Source organism: Geotrypetes seraphini, chromosome 6 (genome assembly GCF_902459505.1).
Source record: "Geotrypetes seraphini chromosome 6, aGeoSer1.1, whole genome shotgun sequence".
NCBI lineage: Eukaryota > Metazoa > Chordata > Amphibia > Gymnophiona > Dermophiidae > Geotrypetes > Geotrypetes seraphini.
The window spans coordinates 179,832,030-179,854,550 of record NC_047089.1 but is presented as its reverse complement, the minus strand read 5'-3'; the positions used below and the strand labels follow the sequence as shown (position 1 = coordinate 179,854,550).

Here is a 22,521-nt window from a genome sequence, read left to right as displayed (position 1 = left end):
ACACACTCAGGGTTGAGGTACATTCAACGGCAGCATAATCTAAATTTGACTGTACTAACTAGCAAGAATCCCAAGCCCTGTCAGCTGAAGATGACACTGAAAACACTGCTCTTTGGCTCTGCAGTCTGCTGCATCTCCCTAACCTCTGCCAATACTGGTATTTTTTTTTTTTTGTGCCAGATGGTTGCCAGCTCAGGGAAATGCAGCAGCCTAAAGAACAGCATCATCTTTAGCTGTCAGGCCTTGAGATCCCTGACAGCTACCACTAAGAATGTTCCAGCTCAGGTGGGAAAGGGGTGGATAAAAGTTAATTAATTATACTTCTATTCAGGTCAATAAATTTGCTATTTCATTTCTGTTATGAAAAAAAATTATTTTTAGTTCTCATGAATAACCAAATATTTTCATTCTGATTATTCTTATTAACAAAAATATCCCTGGCTGCCCACACAGTCAAAGGAGGGAGTAAGGGCTCAGGTCTTGCTTTGGAGACAGGGAAGAACGAACTAGGTAAAGAGAGAGGCAGAAAATTGGGGATTTATTGAAGATGGAAACAGGAAAAAAAAAGGGATACCATCCATTGAAAAAAGAGAACTAGGAGTCTTTTGGGAGGGGAGAGAGAGCAAAAGCTAAGAATGGGTTGCTGAGCTTGCAGCGGGCAGAGAGGAAGAGAGCTGTGAGCTATTGAGGCAGGAGGATTGTCTCAGGAACAAATAAGTCCCAAGCCAGGACCATAGCTAGGACTAATGATGGGGGAAATCTTCATCTTTGAATAATAGCTCTTTTGCTATATTGTATGTTTCAGTATTACTCAGACAGCGATTATAATGTGTTATAAAGCTAAAGAAAGTATGCAGAATTTTAAAATACTCTGGCCAGAATTCCTCCACGACTATTCACATTACATAATAAGAGCAGAAAGGAGACTCACAGTTCTAAAATTTCTATATTAGCCTTTACCTCTTTCCTTATATTACAGTGCTATAAACAGACATGCTGGACTGCACTAAGACAGAGAATATCATACAGCAGTAGAACATGATCTGGTCTTTGTTAAATGCAGTGCCCAGTCTCTGTGTCACTCTAATCTTTGGTACTGCCAGAATGCAATCTCGCCATCATCACTGCAGGAGGCCAACAGCCCTTCCTCCTTTGGATGCCAGACCACACAGTTCACATCCTGGGAGTGGGCCCGTGACATGTGTGCTGTCATTGAGAAGCTTGGCTGCTGAGGATCTGAGCAAGTATCCTCTTCAAAGACTCGGATGGCATCATCTCCACAGGCAGTAGCCAAGGACCCCGTAAGATGAGACCTAGATGAGAAAAACACCAATATTCCCTTATGACGCAGGGCCAACATCATGCTTCTAAAGCAACCTGAACATTCAGCCATTCATTCACTATGTTTTCTCTTTAATGCTCTGACCATGTTTTTGGTACACCAAATATCGAAGCAGTTTTCAAAGATTATTAGAAAACCATAGATGACGTTTTTCAAAAAGGTAGTATGTAAATCCTATTTAAATGAATAAATAAGGTAGAAAGGGAGGACACAGAAGGTAGCATAGCATACAATTAAATATAGGAGAGTGGGTTTCACAGAGAAGGAGAAAGCACTTTTTGGCACTTTGGCCATGGGTCCTGGCTCTGGGCACCAGGTATATATTAAAATTTCCTGCTGGATGTTGCATCTCTGTGGAAAAAAAAATATTTTCTTTGAATCTAAGCAATTGTTGGAGTTTATAGAAGCTAAGGAAGGTGATGTGGTCATAGAACTGATATCTCTTCCACAGGATAATGCAAACCAGCTGTTGGTAATAGTGTCCTGTGCTGCTACTCTTAATTTTCTTTTTCTTTGGCCCCATTTAGTATTTTGGACTAAATAATATTAATTTTCTTGAGGAGATTCATTAAAAATATTACTTTGTATTTGTTGATCTGTATTCAAGTTTATTTGATTATACTTTTTTGTATCTTAAATTGCATAAATACAAAAAAAATAATTATAGCAGCGTGAATCAAAGGTTAAGAATAGAAGAAATGAGTAGCAAAGTTAGCAATAATAATAAATAAAGGGGGTTGAGAGGAAGGGTGAAAAAGACATGACAAAAATAAGGCTGCTACTTAAAAAAAATCTTTAGAGGTAGGTTTTAGAATAGATTACCTATTTCAAATTGCTTAGTTTACAGCATTTAAAAAATGTGAATGTAAAATTCTGTTTCTGTCATAAACAAGCAGCAAGATAAAATACCTTGTCTTTTTTCTTATTTTTTTTTTTATTTGGAAGTTACCTTCTGCTTTTACTATAGTTTCAGCTCAAATAAAAATCAGAGCTGGGATATGGTACCACCAGCCTTCACTTTAAAGTAGGAGGGGATTTTCCCCTTGTTTTTACATCCTCACCTCTCCCTCAAATAAACCTAATCTGATTCTTGCAGAGATGGTCTTGAGCTGAGGTAAAGTATCATGCTTCCTACAAACATGGGCCCTGACTGTTGCCAGTAGGTATCACCCCCTTACATGATGCACCTCTTCAAGGGCTCTACTCTGCCTCAACAGCATTCCCTGCTAACCTGGGAATGAAGATCCAACTTTGGGATTGAAGAAGAGACCTCTTTGACAGTGGCCCAGTTCTTTGCATTTGTTTTAGGGCTGATCAATTAATGTGTTAATAACACAATTAACACATTAATTGCTTAACTCGCGCTAAAAAAATTAATGCAATTAATGCCAGGTTATGGGGGGAGGGGAACAAGCAGGGCAGCTTCAGGGGGACCGTCATGGGCATGATGTTTTTCATAAGAACATAAGAAGTGCCATCTCCGAACAGACCCTAGGTCCATCAAGTCCGGCGATCTGCACACACAGAGGCCCCGCCAGGTGTACCCTGGCATAGTTTTAATCCCCATATCACTCTAAGCTTCTCATAAGGAGATGTGCATCTAGCTTACCCTTACCTATGTCACTTTATGCCACTCATAAGGAGATGTACATCTAACTTACCCTTACAATGATCCAATGCTTATCATTACAAGAAGCAAACCACCCATCCCAACAGTCAATATTAACAGTTGAACATATGACAACCCAAAGAACAATGAAATAAAAACGGGTAATAGTTCAAGGTCAACTCAGCAAGCAATCCCCCCCCATCCCTGGTTCTTCCATTTTACTCTCCAACCCTACCACCATCCCTTGACAGTTCCATAGAGAAACATGATGTGAGCTATTTTCCGGATATGTTCAAAAACTTCCTAAAAATGAATTTATTTTCACTCAAAATCTTTTTCTTGATTTTCTGAGCATTTATCTAATATAGCAGAATTTTAGACTAGTGAATGTTTCTTTAATTAGACTACTGTATTCACAAATACCACCCTCTACATTTAGGGTATAATCTGACTACCTCTTAGTGATTACATAGCTTTATTGCCAATATACACATGATCTGTGTGACCTGTGCTTTAGCAATCCATGCTTACCAGGACACATCATATATGGTCCGTGTATGAAATCCTGAGAGTATGCAGATACACTTCCAGCTTGGGTCAGAGCCACTACATACCACCCCTGAAAGAAAAGGAAATAAATCAGTCCATGTACCCCAAGACTCCAGTTGCCCACAAAACTGTGGGCAAAGGCAATAAGCAATCTTCCCCTTAACCACATCTCCTGTTATTCCAAATATACAGGTCCTTTGTATTATCCCAGGACAAGCAGGCAGCATATTCTTAACGCATGGGTGACGTCACCGACGGAGCCCCGGTACGGACCTTTTTAACTAGAAAGTTCTAGTTGGCCGCACCGCACAAGCGCGAGTGCCTTCCCGCCCGGAGAGCATGGTCCCCAGTTTCTTCGTTTCCGCGGAGCGAAGAAGACGCATGTGTTTAACAGCCGTTGAAAAACTAATTTTTGCCTTCCCGCTCGTGTATTTTCTAAATTTTTTTCCTTTTTTATTATCGGATTCCCTTTACTTTTGTTTTAAAAAAACAAAAACAAAAAAAAAAACCTCATCGAGTTTTCTTTATTTTTTCAGGCCGGCCCCAGCAGGGCCTGTTGCCACCATACAGGCCTCCGGATTCGATTTTGCGGAGGCCGTGTTTCCCTTCATGCCCCCTCAACCGGGTTTTAAGAAGTGCCAGCGGTGTGCATGCCCGATCTCCCTCACCGACCCACACAATTGGTGCCTCCAGTGCTTGGGTCCAGAGCATCGGGCTGACACCTGCACCCGCTGTGCTACGCTTAAAAAGCGTACTTTAAAAAATTGGCAGATCCAGCAAAATATTTTGTTAGGTACCGGATCTGCCATGGAACCGGCTGCGACGTCGACGGCACCACAAAAGTCGGCATCGACGACATCGACACCACTGGATCCTTCCTCGGGGTCGTTGGGCCCAGGTAAGCCGGCTAAGAAGCCTCCCTCTTCCCTTGAGCGCCCTCCTGCCACGGTTGCGACACCGGCCCTCCCGGCACCGCACCGACCCCGCAAACGCTCCGCTCCGATCTCGGTGAGTGCCTCATCATCGGCCTCCTCATCGCCGGAGCGTAGAGCGGCACCTATGGTACCGAAGAAGAAAAAAGCGGTACCGGTGCCTCCCCTGGACGACCGCATCGCGGCCATACTCCAAACACAGTTACAGGAGCAGCTGCAACAACAGCTCCAACAACTGTTGCCGGCGTTGCTGGCACCGCACCTTCCGGTACGGGACCGGTCTGAGCCCCACACCGTTCCATCGGTATCGACTCCCTCGGTACCGCTTAATACTTCCATGCCGGTGCTCTTGGCAGAAACACCTACAGTACATACCCGTGATGCTGCCGCCCCTGTCCGGTCCCAGGAATGACATCGGTCTTCCTCACCCGGTACCGCCTCGGTGCGCTAAGGCAAATCTCTTTCAAAGACCCGCCATGCCGAGCCCTCCACACCGATGTCCAAACGTACACACCCAGACGTTAGGGACCCAGACTTGTGGGAAGACTCCCCTCACGGTACCGAGGAGGACGCTTCATCAACCGATGAAGAACCCTCCATGACCGACACCGTCTCAAAACCAGAGCAATCCTCTTTCTCCAAATTTCTTAGGGAGATGTCAGCAGCTCTTTCCATTCCCTTGGAGTCCGACTCTAAAAAGTCTCAAGCTTTTCTCGATGCCCTAGACTTTGTGCAACCTCCCAAAGAGTTCCTGAAGTTGCCCGTCCACGACATCTTACGGGAAACTTTCTATAAAAACTGGGAAGCTCCCCTCACGGTTCCTGGAGCCCCTCGTAAGTTAGACAGCTTGTACCGGGTTATTCCAATCCCAGGTTTTGACAAGTCTCAATTGCCCCACGAGTCCCTCCTGGTGGAATCCATTTTGAAAAAATCTCAGGGTTCCAGTGTATATGCCTCCACCCCTCCTGGCAGAGAGGGTAAAACCATGGATAAATTTGGTAAGCGCCTTTTCCAAAATGCCATGTTAGCCAATAGAGCCAACAACTACACCTTCCAATTCTCCTTCTACATGAAGCATCTGGTGCAACAGCTCTCCTCCTTACAGAAATATCTTCCTGAACATAAGGTCCCTCTTTTCCAACAGCATATTTCCAGCCTTCTCCAGCTTAGAAAATTCATGGTTCGCTCCATCTACGACTCATTTGAGCTGACCTCTCGCGCTTCTGCCATGGCGGTGGCTATGCGCCGTTTGGCATGGCTGAGAGTCTCTGACCTAGACATTAACCACCAGGACCGCCTGGCAAACACACCTTGTCTGGGTGATGAACTCTTCGGAGAGTCCCTGGACTCCACAACCCAGAAACTCTCCGCACATGAGACCAGGTGGAACACTCTGATCAAACCTAAAAAGAAGACTCCACCTGTTCGCACCTACAGACAGCAGTCTTCCTACCAGCGCAGGTTCTCGGCCAGACCTCTCAACCCGCCTCAACAGCAGCCGCGTCGACCTCGGCAACAACATCAAACTCAGGCTCGCTCTCAGTCTCACCAACCTGCCAAGCCTCTACCTCCGTCAAAACCATCTCAGCCCTTTTGACTCTTTTCTCCAGGGCATAGCCAGTCTCCCAACATCATTGCCTTTTCCTCAGCCGATCGGAGGTCGCCTCCAAATCTTCCTCAGCCGTTGGGAGGTCATCACATCAGACCAATGGGTCCTCAACATCATTCGCCACGGCTACTCTCTCAATTTCCAGACTCTTCCACCAGACAATCCTCCCGTAGAGTCTGCTTCTCACTCCTCCCAAACCCCCCTCCTCCTGAGGGAGGTCCAATCCCTCCTTCTTCTCAATGCCATCGAAGAGGTGCCTCCGGACCAAAGGGGTCAGGGATTCTACTCCCGCTACTTCCTGGTTCCCAAGAAGACAGGAGACCTCCGTCCCATCCTCGATCTCAGGGACCTCAACAAGTGTCTGGTCAAGGAGAAGTTCAGAATGCTCTCCCTTGCCACGCTTTACCCTCTTCTCTCTCAACACGACTGGCTATGTTCCCTGGACCTCAAAGAGGCCTACACTCACATTCCAATCCATCTGCATTCACGTCGCTACCTCCGATTTCAGATACAGCACCGCCACTATCAATACAAGGTGCTACCCTTTGGCCTCGCATCATCGCCCAGGGTGTTCACCAAGTGCCTTATTTTGGTGGCGGCCTTTCTCAGGTCTCACAACCTCCAGGTGTTCCCCTACTTGGACGATTGGTTGGTGAAAGCACCTACGTCTCCGCTTGTGCTACAAGCCACTCAACACACCATCTTGTTCCTTCATCTCCTGGGGTTCGAGATCAACTACCCCAAGTCGCATCTGCTTCCCACACAGCGACTTCAGTTCATCGGAGCAGTTCTCGACACCACTCTGATGAGAGCGTTTCTCCCCTCCGACCGACACCGGACTCTGCTCCACCTCTGTCGTCAGGTGCTCCTTCATCAAACCATCCCAGCTCGACAGATGATGGTCCTCTTGGGCCACATGGCCTCGACGGTCCATGTACTTCCTCTGGCTCGACTCCACCTCAGGACACCTCAGTGGACTCTAGCCAACCAATGGTCACAGACCACGGATCCTCTTTCTCATCCCATCTCTGTGACATCGTCTCTTCAGCAATCTCTTCAATGGTGGTTGAACTCCTCCAATCTTTCCAGGGGTCTACTCTTCCATCTACCCCCTCACTCCATGATCATAACCACGGATGCCTCCCCCTATGCGTGGGGAGCTCACCTGGGAGATCTACGCACCCAGGGACTCTGGACCCCTCAGGAGCGTCAACATCACATCAATTTCCTGGAACTCAGAGCCATGTTCTATGCTCTCAAGGCCTTCCAGCACCTTCTCTACCCTCAGGTTCTTCTCCTGTGCACAGACAATCAAGTCGCCATGTACTACATAAACAAGCAAGGCGGCACCAGATCTCCCCTCCTCTGTCAGGAGGCCATCCGAATATGGACCTGGGCCAAGGCCCACAGTCTCTTCCTCAAGGCTGTATACATCCAGGGCGAACAGAACTCCCTGGCCGACAATTTCAGCCACATCCTTCAACCTCACGAGTGGACTCTGGACCCTCCTACCCTCCACTCCATCTTTGCTTGCTGGGGCACTCCGCAGGTGGACCTCTTTGCAGCTCCTCACAACCATCAGCTGCCCCAGTTCTGTTCCAGACTCTTCTCTCCTCATCGTCTGACCCCAGACGCATTCCTGCTCGACTGGACGGATCGGTTCCTCTATGCTTTTCCTCCTCTACCTCTGATGTTGCGGACGTTATCCAAACTCCGCAGGGACAGGGCCACCATGATTCTCATCGCTCCTCGGTGGCCTCGCCAACACTGGTTCTCCCTCCTGCTTCAACTCAGCTCCAGGGAGCCCATTCCTCTTCCGGTGTTTCCTACGCTACTTACGCAGCAGCATCAGTCTCTACTACATCCCAATCTGTCTTCGCTCCACCTGACAGCTTGGTTTCTCTCAGGCTAACCTCTCCAGAGACTCTGTCTCAGCCCGTTCGTCGCATTTTGGATGCCTCTAGGAAACCTACCACCCTTCAATGTTACCATCAGAAGTGGACCAGGTTCTCCTCTTGGTGTCTACTGCATCATCACGATCCCACCTCTTTGGCGGTGGAAACTGTACTGGACTATTTGCTTTCCCTGTCCGACGCTGGCCTCAAGTCTAACTCAATCAGAGTCCACCTTAGTGCCATCACTGCGTTTCATGAGCCTATCCTCGGAAAACCTCTCACGGCTCATCCACTGGTTTCCCGGTTCATGAGAGGCCTCTTCAATGTCAAACCACCTCTGAAGCCTCCTCCTGTCGTCTGGGACCTGAATGTGGTTTTATCAGCCCTCATGAAACCTCCTTTTGAGCCTCTTGCCACAACTTCGCTCAAACTTCTAACATGGAAGGTGCCATCACCTCTGCCAGGAGGGTTAGTGAGATTAATGCACTGGTCGCCGATCCACCATTCACTATTTTTCACCATTACAAGGTGGTTCTGCGTACCCATCCTAAATTCCTTCCCAAGGTGGTCTCGGCTTTTCACCTCAACCAGTCCATTGTGTTGCCTGTCTTTTTCCCTAAACCCCATTCTCATCCTGGGGAACAGGCGTTGCACACGCTGGATTGTAAGCATGCCCTTGCATACTACCTTGACCGTACCAGGGCTCACCGCTCGTCCCCTCAGCTCTTTCTGACCTTCGATCCTAACCGTCTAGGTCGTCCTGTCTCTAAACGGACGCTTTCCAATTGGCTTGCCACCTGTATTGCGTTCTGTTATGCTCGGGCCGGTCTCTCACTGGAAGGTGCTGTCACGGCCCACAGGGTCAGAGCTATGGCTGCTTCTGTGGCTTTCCTCCGTTCCACGCCCATCGAGGAAATCTGCAAGGCTGCCACTTGGTCCTCAGTTCACACGTTCACTACTCACTACTGTCTGGATGCCTTCTCCAGACGGGATGGACACTTTGGCCAATCTGTGTTGCAAAATTTATTTTCCTAATGGCCAACCATCCCTCCTCCCTCTCTGTTAGCTTGGAGGTCACCCATGCGTTAAGAATATGCTGCCTGCTTGTCCTGGGATAAAGCACAGTTACTTACCGTAACAGGTGTTATCCAGGTACAGCAGGCAGATATTCTTACGTCCCACCCTCCTCCCCGGGTTGGCTTCTTAGCTGGCTTATCCTAACTGGGGATCACGCTCTCCTCCGTCGGGTGGGAAGGCACTCGCGCATGCGCGGTGCGGCCAACTAGAACTTTCTAGTTAAAAAGGTCCGTACCGGGGCTCCGTCGTTGACGTCACCCATGCGTTAAGAATATCTGCCTGCTGTCCCTGGATAACACCTGTTACGGTAAGTAAATGTGCTTTCAATGCAGCATGCATCTAGAAATAGCCAGTATTTATTTCTGTCAACAGGATCTCCCCTTCTCCCTCCCCACGGTATATAGAGTCACTAACTCTGCCCTACTCATTACTATTGTTCTGTCTACAAGGCTATAAAGGGATAAAAACCATACAGCTGAGTCTTTTCTGAGCTGACTTAGGTTCTTTCACAGAGGCAGTTTTGGTAGGTGACATACTGGATCTCAGGTTAACATCTCTCATCTTGGCAAAACTGTACCAGCTGTCTGTGGGTGTTTTATCCAGAAGATGGAATTTTAAGCAGCATAATTCACCTTTTTGGCATTCTAGGCCATACAATTGTTTTAAAAAGGAGATAAGCACCCCCTGCTAAGTCACAAATACTCTCATCCTAGAATCTCAAATGACTAGTCATCAGATATCCTGCAACTGCAAGCAGAGAGGTAAAAGATGACCATATGAGTTCCCATCTATTACCTTGTTCATTGCCCAGCTTATACTGACGCCAGATGCGCACAGTGTTGTCATCACTACATGTTGCTAGTTGCTCCCCACTTTTGTCAAATGCCAAACTCCATACAGTGGATTCGTGTCCTTCCAAGGTAGCAGTGCAAACCCAGTCATCTTCCTCTTCCCGGTACAGCTTTACTGTGTCATCATAACTAGCAGATGCCAACAGCTGATGGGCAATACAAAGTAAAGGAAAAAGTCAAATGCCATGACAGATTAGGAGCAACTATCAGTGAATTCCAAGAGATCAACTCTTACTCCTTTGGCTAAAGGGGGGAAAAATTCTCAAGTGAAAGCATGTGGTGTAATGGTTTCAGTTAAATGGGAATTATGCCTCTACCAATAACACTATTTATGACCTTGGGTAAATCATTCTCCGTCACTGCTTCTGGTATCCACTTAAATATAAACTCTCTTGGACAAGGATTCATTGTATTTGTTTGTAATTCAGTGCTCTAGACATGCTGAAGTTATGTGCCTGATGCTCTTTTTGCCTAACATCCAGGGCCGGATTACCCAATAGGCCAACTAGGCATGTGCCTAGGGCCCGAAATAGTCATGGGGGCCCGCTGAAGGACGACATACTAGATGGCAACGGCCCCCCCCTGTTCCCTCCCTGCACTGCAACAGGCCCCCACCCGATGACAACACCAACGCCGGCCCTCCCCCCAGCATCGACTGTCGGCAATGTGCAGCCAATGAAACTCAAAGAAGATCCTGCAATGACTGCGTCTGCCAGAAGAAGTAAGTGACGTCGGAAGGGGATGGACTGGCAGACAAAGTCATCGTGGGATCTTCTTTGAGCTTCATGGGCTGCACATTGCCAACGGTCGATGCTGGGGGGAGGACCGGCGTTGTTGTCGTCAGGTTGGGGCCCGTTGCCGTGTAGAAAGGGTGGTGGAGGGAGAGAAAGGGGGCATATGCTGATGGAATTGGTGTGCAGGGAAAGAAGGAAAACAAGGGGGAAGGATACTGGATGGATTTAGGTTGGAGGGAAAGAAAGGGGGCAGATGCTGATGGAAATGGGGGGAAGAGAGAGAAGAGAATGAAATGCCAGACCATGGGGGTGGGGGGGGTGGGAGAGGGAAGGGAAGAAGAGGAGAGAGATGGCAGATCATTGGAGGAGGGAATGGAAGAAGATGGATGCCAGACCAATGGGGTGAAGGGAAAGATGGAAGGGGGAGGCATACGGTTTTTGGAAGTGGCATATGACAGGGTAATTGGGAAGAGAAACGGAGAGATGATGGACCCTGGGGTGGTGGGGAAGGAGGGAGAGATGCTGGATGAAAGGGTAGTTGAGAAAAGGACAGATGGTGGACCTGGGGATGGTGGGGTTCATTGCCGAAGCTGCGGATATGGACATGAAAAAAAGGAAAGATGCCAGACCTCCGAGGGAGGGAAGGGAAACAGAAGGGGGGGACAGAGATGAAAGATGGATGGTTAGCATGGAGAAAGAAGAAAACGACAAATGGGCAGGAGACCCTGGCAAGCGAGTTATCAGAAGACAACCAGAGCCTGGGACCAACAAAAGGTAGAAAAAATAATTTTATTTTCTGTTTTGTGATTACAATATTTATTTTGTTTACACCACAGAGCCGGTGTGGGGTTGGAGATGTTGTAACCCTATATGTCTGCTAAGACTAAGCCTTAGTCACTTAGGGATCCTTTTATCAAGGTGCACATTTAGTGGGGGGGGGCGTGGCTTGGAGACGTAAGGAAATGGTTGGGTGAATGATCTGCTCTGCGGTAAAAGGCTAATTGTGGTAAAATAAGCTACAAAAGAATATCACAAATCATCTCAAAAGGGTGGAGTTGGAGGCAAAATGGCATCGGGTAAGCTGACCAAAACCGATTCAGCGGGAGTGAGCTTAGGAAGTAGTAAAAGAACAAAAATGGAACCAGAAACCCCCTCAAAAGTTCCGTTGCCAACGGAAGAAACTGAAACTAAAGATATTTTTAAAGAGCTCCGGCAAATTAAAGAGATAGTGTTACAAAACACAAAAAATATTCAAGAGGTCAAAGAAGAGATTGCGAGTCTTAATATCAGACTGCAGATAGTGGATGTTAAAGTGGATCAATTAGAAAAACGAGTTGAAAAGACAGAAACAGAAATAATACAGTGCAAAACGGATTGTAAAGAAATAAAAATGTTAAAGAAAGATCTTGAAGAGTGTTAAAATAGAGAAAGAAGGAATAATTTAAGAATTATTGGGGTGCTGGAGGGGGTAGAATAAAATGACCCCATTGCCTTTCTTGAACAGTTTTTGCTAAAATTCTTCCGCTTAAAACTAAATTCCCACTGGAGCTAGAAAGGGCGCACAGGATCCCGACAAAAATGAATGATAATCAGAGGGGACCGCGTCCTTTAATTTTTAAGCTGCTCCGTTACCAACATGTTGTAGAAATTATTAAGCTGGCAAAAGAGAATAAGAACCTTAAATGCCAGGATTCAAAAATTTACATAGTGCCAGACTTTGCGAAGGCAACAGCTTACAAAAGAAAAAAGTTACTTGAGCTACGCCCGCAACTAAGGTTGATTGGAGCTAGATACGGTTTGATGTACCCAGCAATCATGCGGGTCACTTATGCAAATAAAACTTCAAATTTTGAGGATCCATTGAAATTACAGGAGTTTTTGGAGAACTGTGATCAGCCCATGACTACATGAACTATGATTGTGTGAATTGCGTTTAAATGCGATAGGATTTTCAGACCCTGGGGGGGGGGGGGAATTGGGTTTGTGCTTTTCTATGTCCGGTGTTCTACTCCCTTAGGGGGGTTGGGGGGGGTGTTGATGGGGGGTAGGTTTGGGGGGGCGGGACCTTGAGATGGTGGGAGATTTTCTGGGTTGGTGTTTGTGACATGCATTGGTATGATTGTCTTGGTGTATGCAGCCGATGTATCTGTTTCTCTGAGCTGGCGTTTGTTGTTGCTGTATTCACTAATGCGTGCCTTATATCTTTTCATGTCAATAAAAAATTGTTACAACCTAAATGCGATAGGATTGATTTACTTTGAAAATTGGGATTTTGTTTGGTTTTTATTTTTCTTTTCTTCGTTTTGTTTACATTCTGTTGTAGCTTATTGGTGGGGATTGTGTAGAGTTGGTGAGCTGGGGATTTCCTCTTTGGGAAGTCACAGTTTGAATTTGAATTGATTTGAAATACTGGTAAAGACGCATGGAAGGCTGAAGAAGTAAACTAAACTAAACTAAACTAAACCATTAGGTTTGTATACCGCACCATTTCCGCATGCGCAGAGCTCGGTACGGTTTACAGAGGTTAAGAGGAAAGGAATTACAAAGAAGGGATATAGGAGAGGGACTGAGAGGATAGAGAGGGGCAGGGTACTAGAGAACGGGAGGAGATTAGATTTTTGAGAAGAGGCAAGTTTTCAAGCGTTTACGGAAGGATTGGAAGGAGCTAGAATTTCTGAGCGGGGATGAGAGGTTGTTCCAGAGTTCAGTGGTTCTAAAGGGGAGGGATGTTCCAAGTTTTCCTGCGCGGGATATACCTTTTATAGATGGGAAAGATAGTTTCAGTTTTTGGGAGGGTCTAGAAGAGAGCGGGTTTGATGAATTCCAGAAGAGTGGGATAACGGGAGGAAGGACGCCATGTAGAATCTTGAAGGCTAAGCAGGCACATTTATAGAGGACTCTGGAGTATACTGGGAGCCAGTGAAGCTTGGAGAGGAGTGGGGAAACGTGATCAAACTTGCCTTTTGCGAAAATAAGCTTGGCAGCGGCGTTCTGAATTAGCTGAAGTCTATGGAGGTTTTTCTTAGTTAGGCTTATATAGATGGAGTTGCAGTAGTCTAGTCTAGAGAGGATGGTGGATTGGACGAGGATGGCGAAATGAGAATGATGAAAGCAAGATCTTACTTTTCTTAACATATGGAGGCTAAAGAAGCATTTTTTTACCAGGGAGTTGAGGTGATCGTTGAAGGAGAGAGAGGAGTCTAAGATGATGCCTAGGACTTTGCTTGAAAACTCAAGATGAAGAGTGGGGCCGGAAGGTAGAGGGATGGAGGTGGGTAAATGATCTGAAATTGGGCCGAGCCAAAGGAGTTTGGTTTTGGACTCATTCAGTTTCATTTGTACAGATTGGGCCCAGGATTGGAGGTTCGTAATACATGTGGAGATGTTCTCAGTGAGGTTCGAGAGGTTCGCGTCGGTTTCGAGGAGGATGAGGATGTTGTCAGCATAGGAGTAGAGAGTTTCTAGGGGGGATAGATGAAGGAGTTTCAGAGAGGACATGTAGATGTTGAAAAGAATAGGAGAGAGGGGTGAGCCTTGCGGGACTCCACATTTTGGCTTCCAGGCGGGGGATGAGGAACCGTTTGTGTTTACGGTGTAGGAGCGGAAGCGTAGGAATTTCGAGAACCAATCAAGGACTGTGGAGCTTATGCCTATTTCGGAGAGTTGGAAGATAAGGATGTCGTGGTGAATGACTTCGAAGGCTGCGGAGAGGTCGAATTGAAGAAGAACAGCGAATTTGTTTCGAGAATGGAGTTGTTGCACCTTAGAGATTAGTGAGGCCAAGAGGGATTCGATGCTGAAGTTGGGTCTGAAGCCGAATTGGTGGGGTAGGAGGATAGAGAAACGTTCTAGGTAGGATGAGAGTTGGGTGGATATGATGGATTCTAATAACTTGGTTAGGAGAGGGATATTTGCTATAGGACGGTAGTTAGATGGAATGGTGGGATCAAGGTCGGCCTTTTTCAGTAGAGGGGACAGTGAAATGTGTCCCATGTCGGGGGAGAAAAGGCCCGATGTTAGGGCAGAGTTTATGAGGTCGGTGAGGGAAGCGATGGCCTGTGTAAGGGATATTATCGAATAGATAGGAGGGGAAAGGATCCAAAATGCACTTGCAAGTTTTTAGTTTGTGGCAGAGTTTGGAGACTTGCGGTTCAGAGACAGGCTCGAAGGCGGTCCAGGATCTGTCGGCAGGAATGGGGGTGGATACAGGTGAGGTAGGATTGAGATCAATAGAGGTCAGGGAATTGTAGGAGACTGTGGGAGGGAAGGAGCATCTTAGAGTGGTAACCTTTTCATTAAAGAAATTTGCAAGGGCATCAGCTGATAGGGATGGTGGAAGCGAAGGTGGGTCTTTTTTTGTAGTTAGGGAGCGCCAGATGTTGAACAGCGCACTGATTTGGTTATTGGATCTAGAGATCTTATCTCCAAAGAAATTTTTCCTGGCTTTTTTTAGTGTTGAATTGTAAAATTTAATGTTAGCCCTCCAGGTCTGTCTATCAGAGGGGGATTTAGATTTTTTCCATTTGTGCTCCAGAGCGCGACATTTTTGTTTCAATTCTCTGTGAAGAGGTAGGTACCAGGGGGCCTTTCGGGGGTAGGAGATGGTTTTGGTGGTTAATGGAGCAAGGGAGTGGTAGGTGGACTCGGAGAGGGTGGTCCAGTTGTGCCAATGTGATTCGGGGTCTATAGGTCTAGGGTTGGAGGAGAGTTTGTTGAGGAGTTTGGACCAGAATAGGTTGCTCGAGGTTTTTTTGCGGTAGGTTATGGAATGAGAGGAGTGGGGTGGGGAGTCAAGATGTGACATGAAGACGGGGAGACAGGTAGTCCCTAAGAAATGATCTGACCAGGGGACTTGTTCCCAGCGAGTGTCGTCGGTTGAGGTTTTGAAGGCGGTAAGATCAATGAAGGTGGTGAAGTCTAGGGTATGTCCTTTTTCGTGGGTTGGGGATGGGGTGGGTGAGGGAAAACCTAGAGAGGTAAGGAAGTTGTTGAATTCAGATGTATCATTGTTATTTGTGTCGTCGAGGTGGAGATTGATATCGCCAACGATCAGAAGTCTTTGGAATTTAAGGAAGGCATTTGTTATGGTCTCATAGACGAGATTGGAAGATTTGGTCCAAGGGGTGGGTGGTCGGTATAGTATTAGGATGCCCAATGGGTGGGTGCGGAGTTCGTCAGTGACTGAGGCAAGCAGATATTCTAGAGAAGCATGGGTGCCCGTCTCAAGGAGCTGGACGTCGAAGAAAGATTTGTAGAGGAGTGCCAGACCACCTCCTTTTCGGTTGGGTCTGGGGGAGAAGAGGCCTTGGTAGCCATGGGGGAGGAGTTCATTTTGAGTGAATAGGTCGTCTTTGGCGATCCATGATTCTGTGATGCACAGGAATCCAGGGTCGAGCTCGTCTAGAAGGTCTTTCAAGATTTGGGTCTTGTTGCATGCGGATCTGGCATTGCAGTAAAGTGTCGGGACTGGGGTAAGAGAGTCTGGGACAGTGTTGCGAAGATTGGCAGGGGGCAGGGGCTTTAGAGAGTCTAGGTTGGCTTTTCGGTGGTTTTTCTTGGGAGGGGGGTTTCTGGTGCGTATCAGTGTGGGGATTCTGAGTCCAGGGCAGATGGTATTGGTGTTGGCGGGGTCAAGTAGATTGGGGGAGGGAGGTTTCAGACAGAGGGAAGGGTAGAGAGGTGAGCAGAATAGGAGGAGAAGGATCCAGAAGGATGGATTCATGGTAGGGTGGTTGGTGTGTGAGAGTCTGCAGTAAGGGGGAGTAGAGTTGGTTGAGGAAGAAGCAGGGGGACTTAGATTAAGCTGACTACGTACGAGTCGAGAGAAGGGAGGTGAGGCTTTTTTTTTTTTTTTTTTTAGGACTAAGGGGGCTGTATCAGTGAGGACAGTTAGCGGCTAAGCGCATTCCAAGTGGTGCCTGGAGCGGAGAGGCTTGGGGCGGTAAATGGGTAACAGGGGGGTTGCACGGTTAGGTATGTGTGTAGCCCAGGGTGTACTGGGGGAACTGGGGCAGCTGAAAAAGTGAGATTCTATGATTGCACCATTCCACATGCTGTAGTTTTCAGCAGATATTGGAGATCCTGAATGTTCTGATGTGTCAGGTAGATGGGATTCTAGATCTGTTACACTGATATTGAAATGGAATTAGCATGGAATAAAAGTCAGGAAACATAGATCAAGAGTGAATGGCTTTAATTCCTGGTATAAAACATGCAAGATGATTTCAACGGAAGAGTATCTGCTTGATGTTAGGAAACCATTGAAGCAAGGTGTATAGCAACAACAGGGAAAAATTAAATCTGAAACAAAAATCAGTTTTTGTGTCTATGAGCGTGAGTGCTTTGAATAGCGGTGTTCATTTGCAATGGTTTTGAATTACACTGAAAAAGATTCCATGTTTGCAACATTCCACTGGCTGCAGGTTTGATGGAATTTAGATATCTTAAAAGTTCTGATGTGTCGGACAGCTGTGATTCTAGATTTGTTGTACTAGCATGTGACTGGATTTGCTTCAGGAATTCAACAAATGAAATATGATATGGAAGATGGCTGCATCTGACAGGGAGGGCACCGTAAGAGGGCAGTGAGAGGGCTGTCAGCGGTCGCATACCAACAGCTGACACAATGGACGTCAGCAATGGACATAGTGGATATCAGCAACGGATATAGTGGACTATCAAAGGACACAGAGGACATCAGCGGCTGACAGAGAGGATAACAGCAACTGTCAGAATGGATACAAATTGTAGAAGTCTGCAGCCAGTGGAGTGGGCAAATAAGCAAATTAAAGGAAAAGAGATGGAATTCAGCATTAAAAATAGGGAATATAAACCTGAAACAGTATAGGTAAACTGGACTTTTAAAAAACAAAAAACAACTTGGATAGAAGACGATACCAGCTGCTGATACAGTAGACCGGCAATGGATATAGAGGTCACCAGCAGCCGACAGAGAAGACACTAAGAGAAGACACTAGTTGCCGAATGAATGGGCACAGGAAACAGAATTCTGCAACTTATGGAGAGGTCAAATAGTCAACTTAGAAGAAAGGAGGATACAGAAGATTAATTATTGGATTTTGTTTTGTTGTTCACTTCTCATTCTTATTGATTTGTTTTGGTTGAAATTTCCGTTTCTTATGTTCATATTAGGGTATATTATTACCTCTTCCTGAAATCAAATTGATGTGTATCTTAATACAGGAAGGTATATTATGATTGATTACATAGATATAGATGATATATTACATAGTTATATGGATTAGCTAAATGTAATGGTTTGTGGGTAATTTGATGATTAAGAATTACTTTATTAGCATTTACTTAATACTGTAGATATACAGTGTAGTAAAAGTTTCTTTTAATTTGAAGAAAATCAGATTTTATAAAGTTTTATGAAATGATTATAAAAAAACAAGGCTTCTAATGATATTATGATTTTAAGTTTAATATATGCAAAGTTTTATATAATTAGTCACATATGGATTTTTAGTAATTAATCTTCATTAGTTAAAAATAAAAAAAAGGGGGGAAGGGAGAAAAAAAAATGGAGAATAAAAAATTAAATAGATTTTATGTAGTTTGTGATTTACATTACAATATTGGGTAGCTTATAATTAATCAATGATGTTTATGGATTTAGCCTGAAGGGAGTTTTTCATCACCTGATTTTATATGTGCGTTTCCAAGTTCTTACTTTTAATTTGGGAGGGTTGGGTGGGGGTGGGGTGTTGGAGGGAGGGAATTTGGTAATGGGGTGGTTAAGTTATAAGTTTGGGAAAAATGATTACATATTAGTTATTAAATGTATTGTGATTTTCTGGTTATATAGAGGTATTGTGATTAATAATGGATTTTAAAATTTTTTCGTTAAATGTCAATGGCCTTAACCATCCAATTAAAAGAAAAAATGTTATTATACTTAAATCAACAGGTTGCGGATATCTGTTATCTTCAAAAGACACATCCGTCCGCTGAAGAATCTAAAAAACTGGAAGGTAACTGGGTTAAGCACCGTTTCTTTGCCCCTGCTGCGAGGAAAAAGGCTGGAGTAGCTATTCTAGTGAATAAAAAATGTAATGCATTGTTCAACATAATAGCTTCGGATCCCTTGGGAAGGTGGTTACATGTAGACATGAGCATGGGCAATAATACTATGGCGCTTTTTAATGTATATGCCCCTAATTCGAACCAAATTGAGTTTTTTAAGACTCTGGCTACTTCTAATTTAGTAGTGGCGGGAGATTTTAATGCTGTTATGGATCCTTTAATGGATAAAAAACCTAGTAAAATTATGTCTAGATAATTTTGTACAATCTTGTAATTTGAAAGATATATTGCGAATACTTCATTTTAATGAACGAGAATTTTCTTTTTGTTCCCATGTTCATAAATCTTTTTCAAGAATAGATTATATTTTTATTTTGGATCATTTAATACCACAGGTTATACAAGCCTCCATAGAGCCAATTATTTTGTCTGATCATGGTGGGGTGTGGATTGAATTTAATTTTATTGATCAAGATAGTAGTAGACAATATGGAGATTTGATAATACATTGTTTGCAGATCCAAAATTCTGTGAAAATTTTCAATTAAAAATTAATGAATACTTTCAAATTAATAACACGGAGGAAATCTCAATGGAAACCTTATGGCAAACCTTTTAAGGCAACCATGAGAGGTCAAATTATTTAATTTTCAGCTTTTATTAAGAAACAAATAAAAAACAATTTTCTAATTTGGAGCAAGAAATTAAAGTTTTAGAGTCGAAATTGATTGAAAAATGGGAATACTCAACGTTACAAGCTCTTTTAAAAACTAAATGTAAGTACAATGAGATTTCTTCTAAATTGGTAAGGAATGATATTTTTTCTCAACAAGCTTTGTATTATGGAAGCTCAAATAAGGCGGGAAGATTATTGGCAAATTATCTTAAAGCAAAAAAAAAAAAAAAGGAAAACAAAAATAAATGTAATTAAAGATGAAAAAGGAGATACATATTCTCAATTGGACCTATTTTAAAACAATTTTTAAATTTCTATAAAGCCCTTTATTCTTCTGAGCCTTATTTATATAGCGAAAAGGATGGTTTAGAATTTTTAAAATTAACTGAGGGACCAAAAATTCCTGATCATATAAAAAGAAGTCTAGAAGAGCCTATATCACTAAAAGAATTACAAACAGTATTGAGTGGAGAACCGGTGGATATCGTATACTTGGACTTCCAGAAAGCATTCGACAAGGTACCACATGCAAGGCTCATGAGGAAACTACAAAGACATGGAATAAATGGGGATATACTAAGATGGATAGGCAAATGGCTGGAGAACAGATTGCAGAGGGTGAGCATAAATGGGAAGTTCTCGGACTGGGAGAAGGTGACGAGCGGCGTGCCCCAGGGATCGGTTCTTGGGCCCATCTTGTTCAATATCTACATAAATGACCTAGAAGAGGAAACAACAAGTAACATTATCAAGTTTGCAGATGACACAAAACTATGTCGGGCAGTTGGGTCGCAAATAGACAGAGACGCACTTCAAAGAGATTTGAACCAACTGGAGAAATGGGCGGAAAAGTGGCAGATGAAATTTAATATAGAAAAATGCAAAGTGATGCACCTGGGAAGGCATAACAAAGAACAAGAATATAAAATGTTAGGTGTAACATTGGGCAAGAGCGAACAAGAAAGGGACCTGGGGGTACTGATAGACAGGACCCTGAAGCCATCGGCTCAATGCGCAGCAGCGGCAAAGAAAGCAAACACGATGCTTGGTATGATAAAGAAGGGCATCACGAGTAGATCGGCGGATGTCATAATGCCGCTTTATAGAGCAATGGTCAGACCACACTTGGAATACTGTGTCCAACACTGGTCTCCCTACCTAAAGAAAGATATAACCCTACTAGAGAGGGTGCAGAGACGAGCCACAAAACTAATAGATGGTATGAAGAATTTGAGTTACGAAGAACGCCTCGATAAACTGGGATTGTTTACCCTCCAGAAGAGAAGGCTGCGAGGGGATATGATAGAGACTTTTAAAATACTAAAAGGTTTCGACAAAATGGAGCAAGAATCTTCGTTATTCACATTGTCAACAGTGACTCGAACAAGAGGTCATGGACTAAAACTTAGGAGAGGCAGACTCAGGACTAATATCCGGAAGTTCTGCTTCACACAGCGAGTGGTGGTCGCCTGGAATGCTCTCCCGGAGGAGGTTGTGACAGAGACCACCATTCTGGGATTTAAGGGCAAGTTGGATGCATATCTTCATGCAAATCACATTGAGGGACACGGGTAAACAAGGTGTCCAGTAGAGAACACCTAGCTTGGCCTCCGCGTGTGCGGGTCGCCGGATTAGATGGACCTAGGGTCTGATCCGGTGAAGGCATTTCTTATGTTCTTATGAAGTCTCTTAGAGTTGAGACCGCTCCAGGTGGCAATGGTTTTACTGTAGAGTTCTATAAATCATTTCAAACTACCCTATTACCTTATTTATTAAATTTATATTAGTTTCAACTAACTAAAGGTTGTATTTCAGGTACTATGGCAGAATCATTAACTATTGTTTTGCCGAAGCCAAATAAAGATCCTATATTGGTTTCAAATTACAGGCCTATTTCTTTAATTAATGTAGATGGGAAATTATTGGCTAAACTTTTGGCTTTACGTTTGGCCAAGGCTCTCCCTTATATAATCGGTATGCACCAAACAGGTTTTGTTGCTCAGAGACACTCTTCAAATAATACCAGATTGGCTTTTCATATGTTGCATTTAATGAAAGCCATGAAAGATCCTGCCTTTTCTGTATCCTTGGATGCAGAGAAGGCCTTTGACAGGGTAGAGTGGATCTTCATGGATTGGTTTGGTATAGGTTCAGGATTTATACAAATGATCCAAACATTGTATAGTTCCCCCGTTGCTAGATTATATATTAATAATAATTTCTCGGAGAGTTTCAATTTGCAAAGGAGGGTTAGACAAGGATGTCCCTTGTCTCCTCTACTTTTTGATATAGTACTAGAACCCTTATTATTAGCTGTTCAACAGGTGAAGGAGATAGAGGGTATTCCCCGTTCTGGTAGAGAGTATAAGGTCTCTGCTTATGCAGATGATATATTACTTTATTTGAGGAATCCTGAAACAACCATTCCATGTTTGCTTGAATTGATAGAGAAATTTGGAAAATTTTCAGGATATAAAATAAACTGGAATAAATCAGAAGTTCTTCCTCTAAATGTATATTGTGCAAAAGGTCTATGTGATTCATTTCCCTTTATCTGGAAAGAGGAAGGTATCAAATAATTAGGTACAGTGGTACCTTGGATTACGAGCATAATCCATTCCAGGAGCATGCTCGTAATCCAAAATGCTCGTTTATCAAAGTGAGTTTCCCCTTAGGAAATAATGGAAACTCGCTTTGATACATTCCCCCCCCCCCCACGAGAACCGGCATTGCTCCCCCCGAAGGCCCCCCTGCGATCCTGCACCCCCCCCCCCCCGCTGCAATCCGGCACCCCCCTTGCCACGATTGGGCACCCCCCGCGCCGCTTCTTACTGTCATCTGGGCACCAGGACCGCATGTCCTGTGCGTTGGTGCTGGTGCCCGAAAATCGGCCTCCTCTTCTGCTGGGCCTTGAGCATCTGCGCATGCTCAAGGCCTGCGAGTTCATGTTCTCTCCGAGATAGAACGTGAACTCGTAGGCCTTGAGCATGCGCAGATGCTCAAGGCCCAGCAGAAGAGGAGGCCGATCTTTGGGCACCGGCACCAACGCACAGGACATGCCAGTGCCGGTGTCCAAATGATGGTAAGAAGCGGCGGGGGGGGGTGCCCTATTGCATCGGGGGGGGGGGGGTGCTGGATCGCGTCGGGGGGGGGGGGGGTGCCGAGGCACGCTCGGTTTCCAAGGCGCCGATTTTGCGA

General features: G+C 44.9%; 1 protein-coding gene across 3 annotated transcripts in view; it reads right to left on the bottom strand.

The window, feature by feature from the left end:
* Window positions 1–805: 805 nt before the first annotated feature.
* CIAO1 (cytosolic iron-sulfur assembly component 1) overlaps window positions 806–22,521 on the bottom strand; it is a 39,450-nt gene continuing 17,734 nt past the window's right edge. For all 3 annotated transcript variants that reach the window (XM_033949176.1, XM_033949175.1, XM_033949174.1), the window contains exons 6-8: window positions 9,809–10,010; window positions 3,483–3,570; window positions 806–1,313 (exon numbers count right to left, since the gene is read on the bottom strand). In XM_033949176.1, coding sequence (XP_033805067.1) covers window positions 1,079–1,313; window positions 3,483–3,570; window positions 9,809–10,010 — 525 coding nt within the window. In that variant the 3' untranslated portion in view covers window positions 806–1,078. The remainder of the gene's footprint in view (window positions 1,314–3,482; window positions 3,571–9,808; window positions 10,011–22,521) is intronic.